The sequence below is a fragment of the Coenobita brevimanus genome, chromosome 57, assembly GCF_032717465.1.
Source record: "Coenobita brevimanus isolate Jiangsu-jjx chromosome 57, ASM3271746v2, whole genome shotgun sequence".
Taxonomy (NCBI): domain Eukaryota; kingdom Metazoa; phylum Arthropoda; class Malacostraca; order Decapoda; family Coenobitidae; genus Coenobita; species Coenobita brevimanus.
The window spans coordinates 26,099,900-26,112,315 of NC_137010.1; the positions used below are offsets into that span (position 1 = coordinate 26,099,900).

Genomic DNA, 12,416 nt, shown 5'->3' on the forward strand with positions numbered 1-12,416 from the left:
CAAAGAGTTGCCAGAATGAGCTTAATATACATACAAAAAGAATAACTTGCTTAGTACATTACACACACACATACACATAAGTTAGAAGTATGCAACCCTTAGTTAAGGAATAGAATATGCACACAGTAGAAATATGCAACCCTTAGTAATGGAAAAGAAACTTTAGCACAATTGTATATACGCCCATACAGTCAGAAACAGTGAATCTTTAATAATTGAAAACAATCAGTTACCTTTTCTATTGAGGTACACAGAAGGAGAAATACAGTATGTGACTCTTGAAGTGTTTTGTGGATAAAGACATTACCATAATTCCTACCAGTATAACAGATGTTCTGGTAATTAAAAATATGCAACCCTTAGACAATGAACTGAATACTGAAAACAAACCAGCAACACAAAACAATATATAGATATACCCCTTTATTCAATCATCATCATTCTAACCCTATTTCCCACTTAACTGGGCTGGGTAGGATACTATCTCCGAGGAAGTTATTCCATCCTTTGCATTTCAAAACTATATCTTATGCTTTGGATCTCTTATGAACCCCTTTATTCAATCATCATCCTAAGCCTATTTCCCACTTAAATGGAGTGGGCAGGATACAACCTCCAGAGAAGTTTTCATTTTTATTCCATCCTTTGCATTTCCAAACTGTATCTTATGCTCTGGATTGCTTTTGAATATAAATTTTGTGAAGTTGATTTTATATGTACTGTATATATATATATATATATATATATATATATATATATATATATATATATATATATATATATATATATATATATACAGTATATATATATATATATATATATATATACATTGTATATATATATATATATATATATATATATATATATATATATATATATATATATATATATATATATATATATATATACACACACCAGTATTAGCATTAAAACAAGTTATGTAGTAACCCCATCAATATGATGATGTCTTAATTTGTTGCAGCTCACTCCAGATGACTTATTCACTTTAGAATGATTCCCTCTTAATAAAGAGGTTAATATACTAACTGTAAGTTCTGAAGTTCTGACAGGTATCAATAAATGTAATTATCAGTAATTTGTCCTTGCCTATAAAGTGCTGATTCCAGTTTTCTGAAAGTACCAGTATTTCATTATCCAGCTTAGGCTACTTGTACTTAGTTGACAAAATAAAGGGATATTTCTATTAACCTTTATCATAACCTAAAACAAAACAAGCATCTCTAGCACCGTTTCCATCAACACAGGACAAATGAACTCCAAACACACAAATGCACACACACATGTATCTATACAGTTTATAGACATTCTCCTTTTTTTAGGTTTAGGTTTTTTGCTTTTTCAATTTTGTATTTTGTTTTCTTTTTTTTTTTAACTGATATTTGGTATCTAATCATTCCCAGTGTGTTTTCCATAATACAGTAGCCTAACCACACAGAGGATTCTGTGCATTTTTATCATATGTATTCAACTTGCCAACTCCAGCATTTGAGTGTTTTCTCCCTCATTTTTGGTGGGGGAAAGATACAAAATCTTTCCGCAAAAAATATTTCAGATATCATTCATAAAGTTACGTACGGATCTTTACAGGTGTTACTTACTTCCTGTTCATGCATGACCACTTGTGATTGGGCAGTGGTCAGATGCTTCTCTTTGGTTTAGTTCCCCTGTAAATTCTAGGGCAATGCTGTTATTAACTTTCATGTGGCAATTAATATACTTTTTGTGGTCTTTCATGATGATACAAATTTGTCATTTTTTGCTGTTACTGTATTCTTGACGGGGTATTATGTGTTTCCTAAGATTTGATCACCTTCTGTTGATGATATTGAAACTTTCTTGTTGTGCTTTTCTTATGACTTTTAAGTTTATCTTTTACTTGTAAGTGTGCACCATTGCCCCACAGTCTGCGGGACTTTCAAAACTCAAGCTGATCCAGATGCGAAACTTTGAGACATCCGAGTAATCCTCGCTTCTGCTCCTCCGCCACCTCCTTCACTTCTCTGTCTCACCTTCCTTCTTTTCTTCTTCCCCCGTTTCTTCTTTCTTCTCTTCCTCCTGTTCAGCTGGTTTGTCCTCCTTGATCTCTCCTTCTTTCTTTTCTGTGGGGGAATATAATTTATAGCTGTTTGCTTTTAATTCTGTAATATGTGTAGCGTTTTGATATAGTGAAAAGCAGGGCAAGACAAGTGATGCAGTTCATTTGAAAGAAAAAGTTGAGGTGGAACTAGTGAAGTACAAAGTGGGGCAATTGTAGAACAAGGTGCAATGAGTGAGTGAAGTTGTACCAGGTGGCAAATGCAGAGAAAGAATAGAAAGAAAACAAACATGCCAGAATCACAGGGCAAGACAAAACACTAACTATTATCTCTATCATGGAAGCAGGTGCCCCATACTCACCTGTTTGTTAATGTCTCTGAGAGCCCTCACACCTGTCCCACATGACCTAGCCACCTCAGGCCCAGGCTTCTGCCACTGGCACCCCAGGAAGATTTGTTTCCACGTAACCTGCAAGCATGCAGGGGCAGCCTATAAAGGTGTGAGGGCCGATGCCAGGTGACACTGGAGTCATTTTCTTTTCACCTGATGGTGCTGGGCCTCTCGTACAACTCAACAACTACTAAGTCACAATTTCGTAAAGGTGATGAGCCTTTGTTATGAGGTAGGAATGAACATAATCAACAGTCCAATCAGACTAAACTAGGCCATCAACTATGCTGAAAGTGGTCAGGGATCTTCATCAGGTTAGACCAAATGTGCTATAGGAGGATGTGACAACCCCAAGTAGACAATGTGCATCCAACAGGCGCTGACCATCACCAGAAATACTGTATACCCTCTCCTGCCTCATACTACTGATCCCGATATGAGGTCTTCATTTAAGGTTGTGTTTCATTTTAAATGTTTTTATATAACTTGCCTAATTTAATACTGGTACTGCCATGAGATATCATGAATCAGTTTCAAAATGATCTCATTAATAGAATCTTAAATCACTTTCCTACAACTTGCAAGGTCTGTTGTCAGCTCTTTTAAATGAGATTTATTGATGGTTCTGGCTTGCATATTGTGATTCAGAGCAATAATTCTAGACTGACTTGTGCTGATAATTAGAAAGATATCAGGTGGATCAGTTTGGCCTGATCATAGTCAGTTTTCCAGGATGTGTCCAACTCCTTTCATTCATGTGTGGCATTTACTTCTGCCCACAGTACACACATTATCTCTACTTTCCAAGAACTGAGAAGTGAATTTATTAAACCAAGGACTACCAACCCTCTGCCGTTCTTTGTCTCACAGTACCGGTATCTCACTTGCAGCCATGACCTATAACATAATATGGAAGGTGAAGCCATGGCCAAATAAATATTGTGTCTACAGACACAGATGGGGGACCAAAAATAGTGTTTGACAGAAGGATTGAGCATGATGATTAGTGACTGTCCATGGAAAAAGAGAAAGTGGAACACTGCATTACTAACAGTGAAGGAAGAGGAACAGGAGAAAATGAAAGAGATGAAAAGTATCCAAGGAGAAAGCAGCCTCAAAACAATCCCTCCATGGCCCTCCCATGCTGGGGAGTTTCCAGGAGAGGAAACAGGATGAGAATGTGATCAACAAGCCCACCAACAAAACCATATTATCTCCTCCCCAAAGTGCTTCAAGAAGTACCTCAAGTGTTCCATAATCAAACTGCCTTCCTGGCCAAGCATTCAATATGAACTAGATGTTAGCATTAGAACAAAAGTGAAAACTTCGTGCAGATCTACTGGATACTTTGTCAGATCTACTGGATACTTTGTGATATCTAAAAATCTAAGGTATACTCCAATGTTCAGCTAAAATGTGGCAGCTGAGGGATGTGCAGAGAGAAGAAGTAAGCAGAGAACCAGACAGAAGAATGAAATTCATAACATTGCTTGACTGGGATGGAAATGGAAAACAACCAATATCTCACAGTGAAGGAAGCTGAGAGAGTGCTTTTCTACAGTGGGATGTTATAGGCTGATCATGACTAGTACTGCCAGACAGTAGAAAGGCATAAAATATTAGTTCATCACTATGTAATATATTTCTAATCCCTTCACTGTGATGAAGTCATTATTATCATCTGGTTATTGATGCTGCATGATTTTATCCCTCTTGAAGGAGACCTTACATAGTGAAGGGCTTAGGAACATTTCTCTCATTTCATTCAGTCTACTGCCAAATAATTTTGTTCAACTGGCAAGAAAAAAAGAAAAAATGGTTAACAGCTACATCAACTACTCAACCTTATGGCACATTAATCCACCATGTAAAAAAATTGCTGCATCTTCTTTGCCGTATTGCCTTGAAACTTGGTAACCAACCTCTCCCTACACATACAAACAGTTTAGCATTTCTTGAGTACATTGTCCTTACCCTCCTTGTCTTCAGGTTCCAGTTCTTTCTTGTTTTCCTCTTTTACCTCTTCCTTCTTCTCCTCTTCCACTTCCCCATTGACTGCTGGTACTTCTGCCCTTGAGCCAGCCTGCCGGTCAAATGTTGCATATGATATATAGATAGTCCAAATTATAGCACAGATATGAGGTACTGTTGAAAAATTAAGTACCATAAGAGACTGTGTGTGTGTGTGTGTGTGTGTGTGTGTGTGTGTGTGTGTGTGTGTGTGTGTACTTACCTAGCTGGATCTTTCCAGGAATGAGTTAAGTTTGTACTGTCCCATGTATTAAACCATTTTTATCATACAGTCGTTGCATAAAACGTGTGTGTGTAAGCGACGGTTTCTAATCCATGGCATGGTCCCCCCTCAGAACGCAGGTAGCAGAAACCACGGTTATATGCTTAACGTGCAGACTTTTGGCGCCACAGTGACGCATTTCCATTGAGATTTCCATGGCTCGTGTCCGTGCCACAAACTGCGGCCATCAGCCACTCACAGGCAAGTATGACAGGCAATGAGAAGCCAATCATAACCCTTCCCTGGCAGCATGTGCACACACTACTTCCTTTCATTGTTTATTCCTGCACCACCTACTGCAAGAATGGCCATGAGCGCGGTTTCTGAGGACTACCTGCCCCCCCCCCTTTTTTTTTGTTCCCTTACTTGCCCTTCCAGCATAATACAAGGCCAGACCACAACCAGCCTAAAACTTTGTCGTAAAAAAAAAAAAAAAAAAAAAAAAAAAAAAAAAAAAAAACACTTAAATATGACCAGAAAATGGATGTTTTTTGCCACATTGATAATGTAGAGAAAGTGGCGAGAATAGCTGCTGATTATCGTGTCAACAAATCAAAGAAGAATCATGGCTGAGGCAGCAGCAGCATGAGGCATCACCACACTCCCTTGTTTCATGCTGAGAGGCCCCAGTTTTTTCAAGCCTTGGAACCCCCACCCCTTCCACTTAAGCACTGTCACCAGTTGGAGTCAGGTAAGGTTTTTAATATTGTTTATTTAGTGTTTAATATTCTTTATTCCAAGTAATACATGCAATGAATAATTATTTAAGTGTGTTAGTGTTTGCTTGTGACTAGCTGGGTGTAGGTATGGCGATAGGTGGCAACTTGGTTTAGAGGCCAGAACCATAAGTTGTTTTTCCCATAAAGTTATGTTATCTTTAAACAGTGGAATTTCTAAAGCACAGCAGTGGTCCACAACCATATTGCCACGGATTAGATGACTTAACTGTGCATATCTTTAAATTTACAAATAGTTTTGGTTCACACTGTTTCATCTGGTAGTGCATTCCACTGACCAATTGCCCTATTTGGGAAAATGAATTTCCTTACGTCTTTCTCATCCCAATTTTTATGCAGTTTTTTACAGTGTCCTCTTGCTGATGCTTCCCAATAGGTTATACACTCAATGACGTCTACCTTCTCTTTCCCTGTGATGCATTTATGTGGCATAATCATGTCTCCTCTTTTCCTTCTATCTTTTAAAGTTCATAGGTTCAGTTTTTGTAGTCTTTCTTCATAGCTTAGATCCTTTAAGCTTGGTATCCATCTTGTAGCTGCCCTTTGTACTTTTTCAATCTATATGTTTCTGAGATGTGGATTCCAGACTACTGGTACATACTCCAGGGTCAGCCTGATGAATGATGTTATTATCTTTCCTAGCATGTCTTCATTTAAATATGTGAATGCTATTTTCATATTAGCAAGCAATGTATCCATGTTCTTCACCTTTTCATTGATGTGGTCAGCTGGAGACAGTCTGTTATTGCTAATCACTCCTATGTCCTTCTCCTTCTCTGATATGTGTAGGGTTGAACTTCCTAGCTTATAATCCCAGTCTGGTCTTTTTCCACTTTTTCCATAATGAAGGCACTTCAGTCGGACTGAACCTGTGTAGGTTTACATCCAAGGGATGGTTGGAGTTTATTGCTCACATAATGCCACTCAGGGAAGGTAAGGTTGGTCACACACATCTTAAATGTCGGGACCAACTCGCCTAGCCCCGGGCTCCTATGCTCTTCATGGGGCAACACAGGATTGGATGATGGATGGATAGATGGACCAAACTTAATTACGGTACATGGCATTTGTCCACAATGAATTCCATCTGCCATCTAGTGCTCCATTCATGAAGCTTACCGTATTGCCAGTGTATAAGGCTGACCTGTGTATGAGACTACTTTCAATATTTCCATACAAAATGTGGGTTTAGAGGTATACTCTGTGCATAAGAGGAGCCCCAGCTCTTTAGACACTGGGAGCTTGCTGCCCCAGTAATTCCAGTCCTTTATCATTCTTCCCACTGACCAGTGAAGTGATACTATTAACACGTTGCTAAGCAACACAGCCTTTGGTTAGATTTTACTTTAAACCACTGGGCACAAGGGCTTAAGGGTAAATGCAGATAAAACAAAAGTGATGATATCTAGGGTTGGTGGCGGTCGTCAAAGACGAGGGAGAGTGGCCATGTGCAGTTGTGCCACAAGGGCATGCGAAGTAATTACATCTTGTGCGGTGTTTGTGATAAATGGGTGCATAAGAGATGTAGTGGTATCAGAGGTAGACTGCGAGATCATGCTGATTTTATGTGTACAGCGTGTCGGGGAGAGCAGGTGGAGATTGTCAGATGTGAAAGAATTGAACTTGCTGGTGAATCTCTTGAGTGTGTGGAAGAGTTTTGTTATTTGGGAGACATGTTGTGTGCCAGAGGTGGGGCTGGAGCTAGCTCTGTGGTTAGGGTGAGAAGTGGTTGGAAGAAATTCAGGGAGCTCTTGCCTCTCCTGACATTGAGAGGACTCTCCCTATGTGCTAAGGGATCTTTGTATGCAGCATGTGTTAGGAGTGTAATGCTGTATGGTAGTGAGACCTGGGCACTAAAGGAGGAAGATATTCGCTGGCTCAGACATACAAAAATGACAATGATTAGGTGGATGTGTAGTACGTCCCTGCGTCCAAGGTCTAGGGGGGCTGGGTTCATGATGGAAGAGTTGAGAGGTAGGATGGGACTGGAGTGTATTGGTGTTGTGATGAGGAGAGGTATATTGAGATGGTGTGGACATGTGGAGAGGATGGGGGATGATAATTGGGTGAGAAGGTGAGAAGTGTTAATATTGGGGGTGGGGTTACGAGGGGTAGACCGAGAAAGACATGGGACAAGGTCATTAAGTGTGACCTCAGGGTTGAGAGACTGAACAGGGAGGCTGCAATGGATCGTGCAGCATGGAGAGTTGCCATTAGGTGACCAAGGCCGACGCATGCAAGCATGTTGGAGCCTTTAAAAACAAAACAAAACGATTGTCTTCTATGGGTTTTACAGGCTATCTAGGCTGCATGTGCCACCTCTGATATAAAAATGGGTTATACATTTAATATTTGAGTATAAACTCATACTGTACTGAAAACTTAAAATCATTTTACTGTGACTGTATTGAAAACTTAAAATCATTTTACTGTGAATATTATAAAATAGGTTAAAAGAAAATTACAAATTGTTAAAGTCATCAAATCAACTGTCAGTGAATAAAAACCTTCAAAATCAGTATCATCACATCTGACATCATCAGTTCATAAACTTCATCCTGAGTTAAAGTTTGCAGTTCTTTGTCGTAAACCTCAAACTCTGAATTCAAAGGTGTAGCTTCAGCATCTGGTAGGTGGTGGCGACCATCATCCATTCACTTGATGTAGTGCCGCCTACTTCTTCCTTAGCCTTTATCATTCTTTTTCTGTGCCTGCCCTCCTCTATTCCTATTTCTCCCATCTTTCTTGTCACTTCTTATTGCTTTTCTTAAATATTCTTCTTCCCTTTTATTTCCTAATGTCTACACTCAATACCCACACCAACTTTTTACATATATTCATTTTACAAAATTTATATACACAAGTATGTATACGAGGTCTGTTCAGACAGTATCCGACCTTAGGCTCTAAAAAAAATAAATAGCTAACCTGTTGAGTTAGGACACTAATCTCCCTCAAAGTAAGCCCCTTCTGACTTGGCACCCATAGCTCAGCATTCTTTGCACTGCCTGAAACATTTTTCAAAGGCGGTTTTCAGTATCTCCTGCAGGTGCTTTATCGCATTCATCATGATCTCTTCTCTCATCTCAAATCGGAAACCTTTCAGCGGAGTTTTGAGCTTGGGGAATAACCAAACGTCACATAGAGCCATGTCTGGTGAGCAGGGAGCTTGCCATATATGCGGGATGTTGTACCTGGTGAGTCAGTTGACATGAATGGGCAGGGGCATTGTCATGGTACAGCTTCCAACTTGCCATTTTCCAAATGTATGGTCTCTTCTGCCGAACCATGTCACAAAGACTACGGATAACGTCAAGGAAGTCAACAGTCTGACCTTCTGGTGCGCATCTGTGATGCACACCACCATGGTAGTCCTCAAAAACTGCCAACGTGCAAGTGCATTTCACTTTGCTGAGCACCCTTTGTGACTTTTTTGGCTGAGGCAACCTAGCATGCTTCCACTAGGATGATTGTACTTCAGTTTCTGGGTCTCACCCGTATACCCAAGTCTCATCTCCAGTGATAACAGCTATCAGAAAGTATGGATCACGATTTACACACTCCAATGTGTCTTGAGTAACATTCATCCAAGAGAAGAGATCATGACGAATGCAATGAAGCACCTTCAGGAGATACTGAAAACTGACTCTGATAAATGTTTCAGGCAGTGGAAAGAATGCTGGGCTATGTGTGTCAAGTCAGAAGAGGCCTACTTTGAGGGGGACTGGTGTCCTAGCTCAACAGGTTAGCTATTTAATTTTTTAGGGCCTAAGGTCGGGTACTTTCTGAACAGACCTCGTATATTTTCTCTATCTCTCTTGTACTTGTTCTTGTATTTTACAGGTGTGTGTGTGTGTGTGTGTGTGTGTGTGTGTGTGTGTGTGTGTGTGTGTGTGTGTGTGTGTGTGTGTGTGTGTGTGTGTGTAATTCACCGGGTCGGTCATTATCACTTGATGGTCGTGATCGTCAGCTTTTTACCCTCCCGGAACGGAGCTGAGAGCTCATATAGTCCGATCTAAAGGCAAGGCTGTGACCTTCACACACACACACCCATCCTCTTGCTCAAGGGGAACAGTAACCACACAGTTCATCAGTGAAACTTTTCGCAACCTGAGCAAGGCGCGAACTCCCGTCCACCAGTTGGCAAGCAAGAACGTTACCACTGCACCAGCGAGCGGTGTGTGTGTGTGTGTGTGTGTGTGTGTGTGTGTGTGTGTGTGTGTGTGTGTGTACATTCACACCTACTGACCTGCTTGTACTTCTTAGCCTTGCGAGAAATGCCTAAGTCAACCATTGCATATACCATGTCCTGCAACGTGTTGTTCACTGGGGTTGGCTCCACTCCTAGCACCTCTTTCATCTGTAAACAATGAAGTGTTTAGTGAAAGTCATCATAATCACTGTCATCATCATTTTAGTACTGTACCCTGCAGTAATGATCAACTGAGAACAATTAGTGCCTTAACATTTTACAGACTATACTCAATAAAATGTACAAGGATAAATTAGAAATAAGTCCAGTTGCATGGCTAATGTGTTGACCAAGGATCCCGCACATTGGGAATTCATGCAAGTGTAACAACTGAAAACCAGTTTACAAGAGCTATTGTGTTAATCACATCTTTAGCTTGATCTCCACTTCCCCCTTGGACCCTTGTATGATCGAACTTGCTTACTAATATGCTTTCCAAAGACATATTGCACTATGCAAAAGTAGAATAACAGAAAAGCATAAACAAATTATGCACTGCCCCTCATAAACAACAACAGATGGTTGAGGCGGGAGCTGGCCTCCAATTCCTCTGCACCTCCACTTGGCAAAGCAGGTGGCAGAAAATTTCTCAGACTCACAGGCATTGTCATCTGAAGAGTCCTGTGCAGCAGTGGTGTCTGGTAGCAGGTTGTCTGTGGAGGAGCAGAGGGTGGAGCTGGCTCCAGCAGTGGCAGGAGATAGGGTGTGATGTCACTAAAGCCTTTTGTTAATTCATCATCAGAGATCCTGCCTCACTTTGAGTGCAAGGCAATATATCATTGCACAAAATTCTTCATAGGTTACAGTGTTGCAGACGTCAAACACTTTGTCCTTGGCTCATCAGGGATTTGTAGGAGGCTGCACAAGTCTTCCTGAGATCACAGGTCCTGTGGCTCTACTTTTGGTGCTGCTGATACTTCTTCAGTGTCTAGAGAAGCCTCCTTTTTCTCTGCTGCCTAGATGAGACTGTCAACAATCCTGAGAGGCCCCCACATCCAGGAGTTTATGAATATGAAGTCTCGCTATTGAAACAAAGCCTTCCCCTGCTACAGTATTGTGTGCACCACCTCCACTGCTGCAGCCAAAGTGTCATGGATCAGTGTCTGTGACTGCTATGCAAACATGAGGTAGTGTTTTTGCCATCCACGTTAAGCTGTCTTCACATTCAAGTCCCTCCATGCCTAAACAAAGTTGGTTATTGCATCCCTTAGGCTAGAAGATTTTCCAAGTGTCTGCACTGGTGTTGTCTGCATATTTCTTCCTGAAGACCCATTAGGTCTATCTCTACTCCACCCCAATCCTCCTCCTCAGTGATCTCCAGCTTCACCCTTCTATCCATGGCCTAGCAGATTTGCTCATACGTGGTGTTAAAGAAAAGCCACTTTGTCACTTGAGATAATTTTTTGATCTATAAGCTGAATCTTGAAGGTGATGTTGGGTGGTAAAAACACCACCTCTACTGCTGGATGACAGCTTTAGGTACACTGGATGCCTCACACAATTATCCATGATGAGGACTACTTTGAAATATTAGTTTTTTCTCTGGCAAAAAATCCTCAGCCTTCAGCACAAACACATCATCAAACCTGCAAGTTACTACTTTGGCTGTGCCCCCACCTCCTTTCTAAAATAGATGTGACCACACTTGATGCCCAGTTGTTCCAGGTTTACACCTTCAAATGACCAGGGACTGCTGAACTGGTGGATGACAAGTGGCTTAAGCTTGCATTTGCTGGTACATTACCATCAGGCAAGATAGTAAGCTGCTCCTTGTTGACCTTGAAGCCTGATGCCTGCATCTCTTCCTGTGTTAGAAAGGTAGAGGAAGGTAGGCATTTCCAAAACGACGCAGTCTCATGCATGGTGAAGAGTTAAACCATTTCACAGCCAGTTTCCTCTATTACTTTTTTTCAAAACAGGAAGAAAGGCAGTGGATGCTTCAGCATCAGCGAAGGAGGCTTCACCATGCCTTATAACTGCAACACAGTAATATTAGCATGGGAACTATGAAGAAAACTGTACCTCCTGCACCAGTTCAGGGGAATGCAGCTGTGACTCACACTGTGGGTCACTGGGTCACTCCATGCTCTACATCACTGGGAAAGATGCAATCACTCTAGCTCCTGCAGCAACAGTTATCTCCAGCCCAGATCCACATAGCTAGGGATAAGGCAGTCACTCTGCAGGCAATCACTCTGCTGAAGGGTTTGCTCTTGAAGCCTCCAATCTCTTCTAGGGTAAGGTGTAATAATTCTGCAGTGCCAGCTATAGTAGGGCAGTTTTTGGGTATCTCCTGCCCAGGTCAGTCACATGTTGCAGCCGTTGATGGCCCTGTATTTCCTGATGCAGAGAAATGGTGATGCAGGTGCTTATTGCCCCATAACAATACTTTTCTATGGTATTATCTTTGAGTACCGGTACCTATGCAAACATATACCTGCTGGAACTAGTCAGTGATATTCTGAACAGCTATCCACTGATCCCAAGGAAGTAAAGTAACATGGCAGGGCTCATTGGAGCTCAAGGGGAGGCTTTGCGAGGTGTTGGATGGATCAGCAGGGACCTGTTGCTCTGGGGGCCTGGCTGCTGTGGGTGGCAGTTCTGGTTCATATGGAACCTTCAGGAGACACTGGGACATTCCTGTGGGTGCACCAAGGACCTCTCTGTACTGCATTGAGACAAATGG

The 12,416-nt window shown here is 41.3% G+C and overlaps 1 protein-coding gene across 2 annotated transcripts in view; it reads right to left on the reverse strand.

Moving 5' to 3' along the window:
* Positions 1-964: 964 nt before the first annotated feature.
* LOC145402316 (uncharacterized) overlaps positions 965-12,416 on the reverse strand; it is a 119,199-nt gene continuing 107,747 nt past the window's right edge. For both annotated transcript variants that reach the window (XM_080274456.1, XM_080274457.1), the window contains exons 7-9: positions 9,728-9,838; positions 4,423-4,531; positions 965-2,120 (exon numbers count right to left, since the gene is read on the reverse strand). In XM_080274456.1, coding sequence (XP_080130582.1) covers positions 2,014-2,120; positions 4,423-4,531; positions 9,728-9,838 — 327 coding nt within the window. In that variant the 3' untranslated portion in view covers positions 965-2,013. The remainder of the gene's footprint in view (positions 2,121-4,422; positions 4,532-9,727; positions 9,839-12,416) is intronic.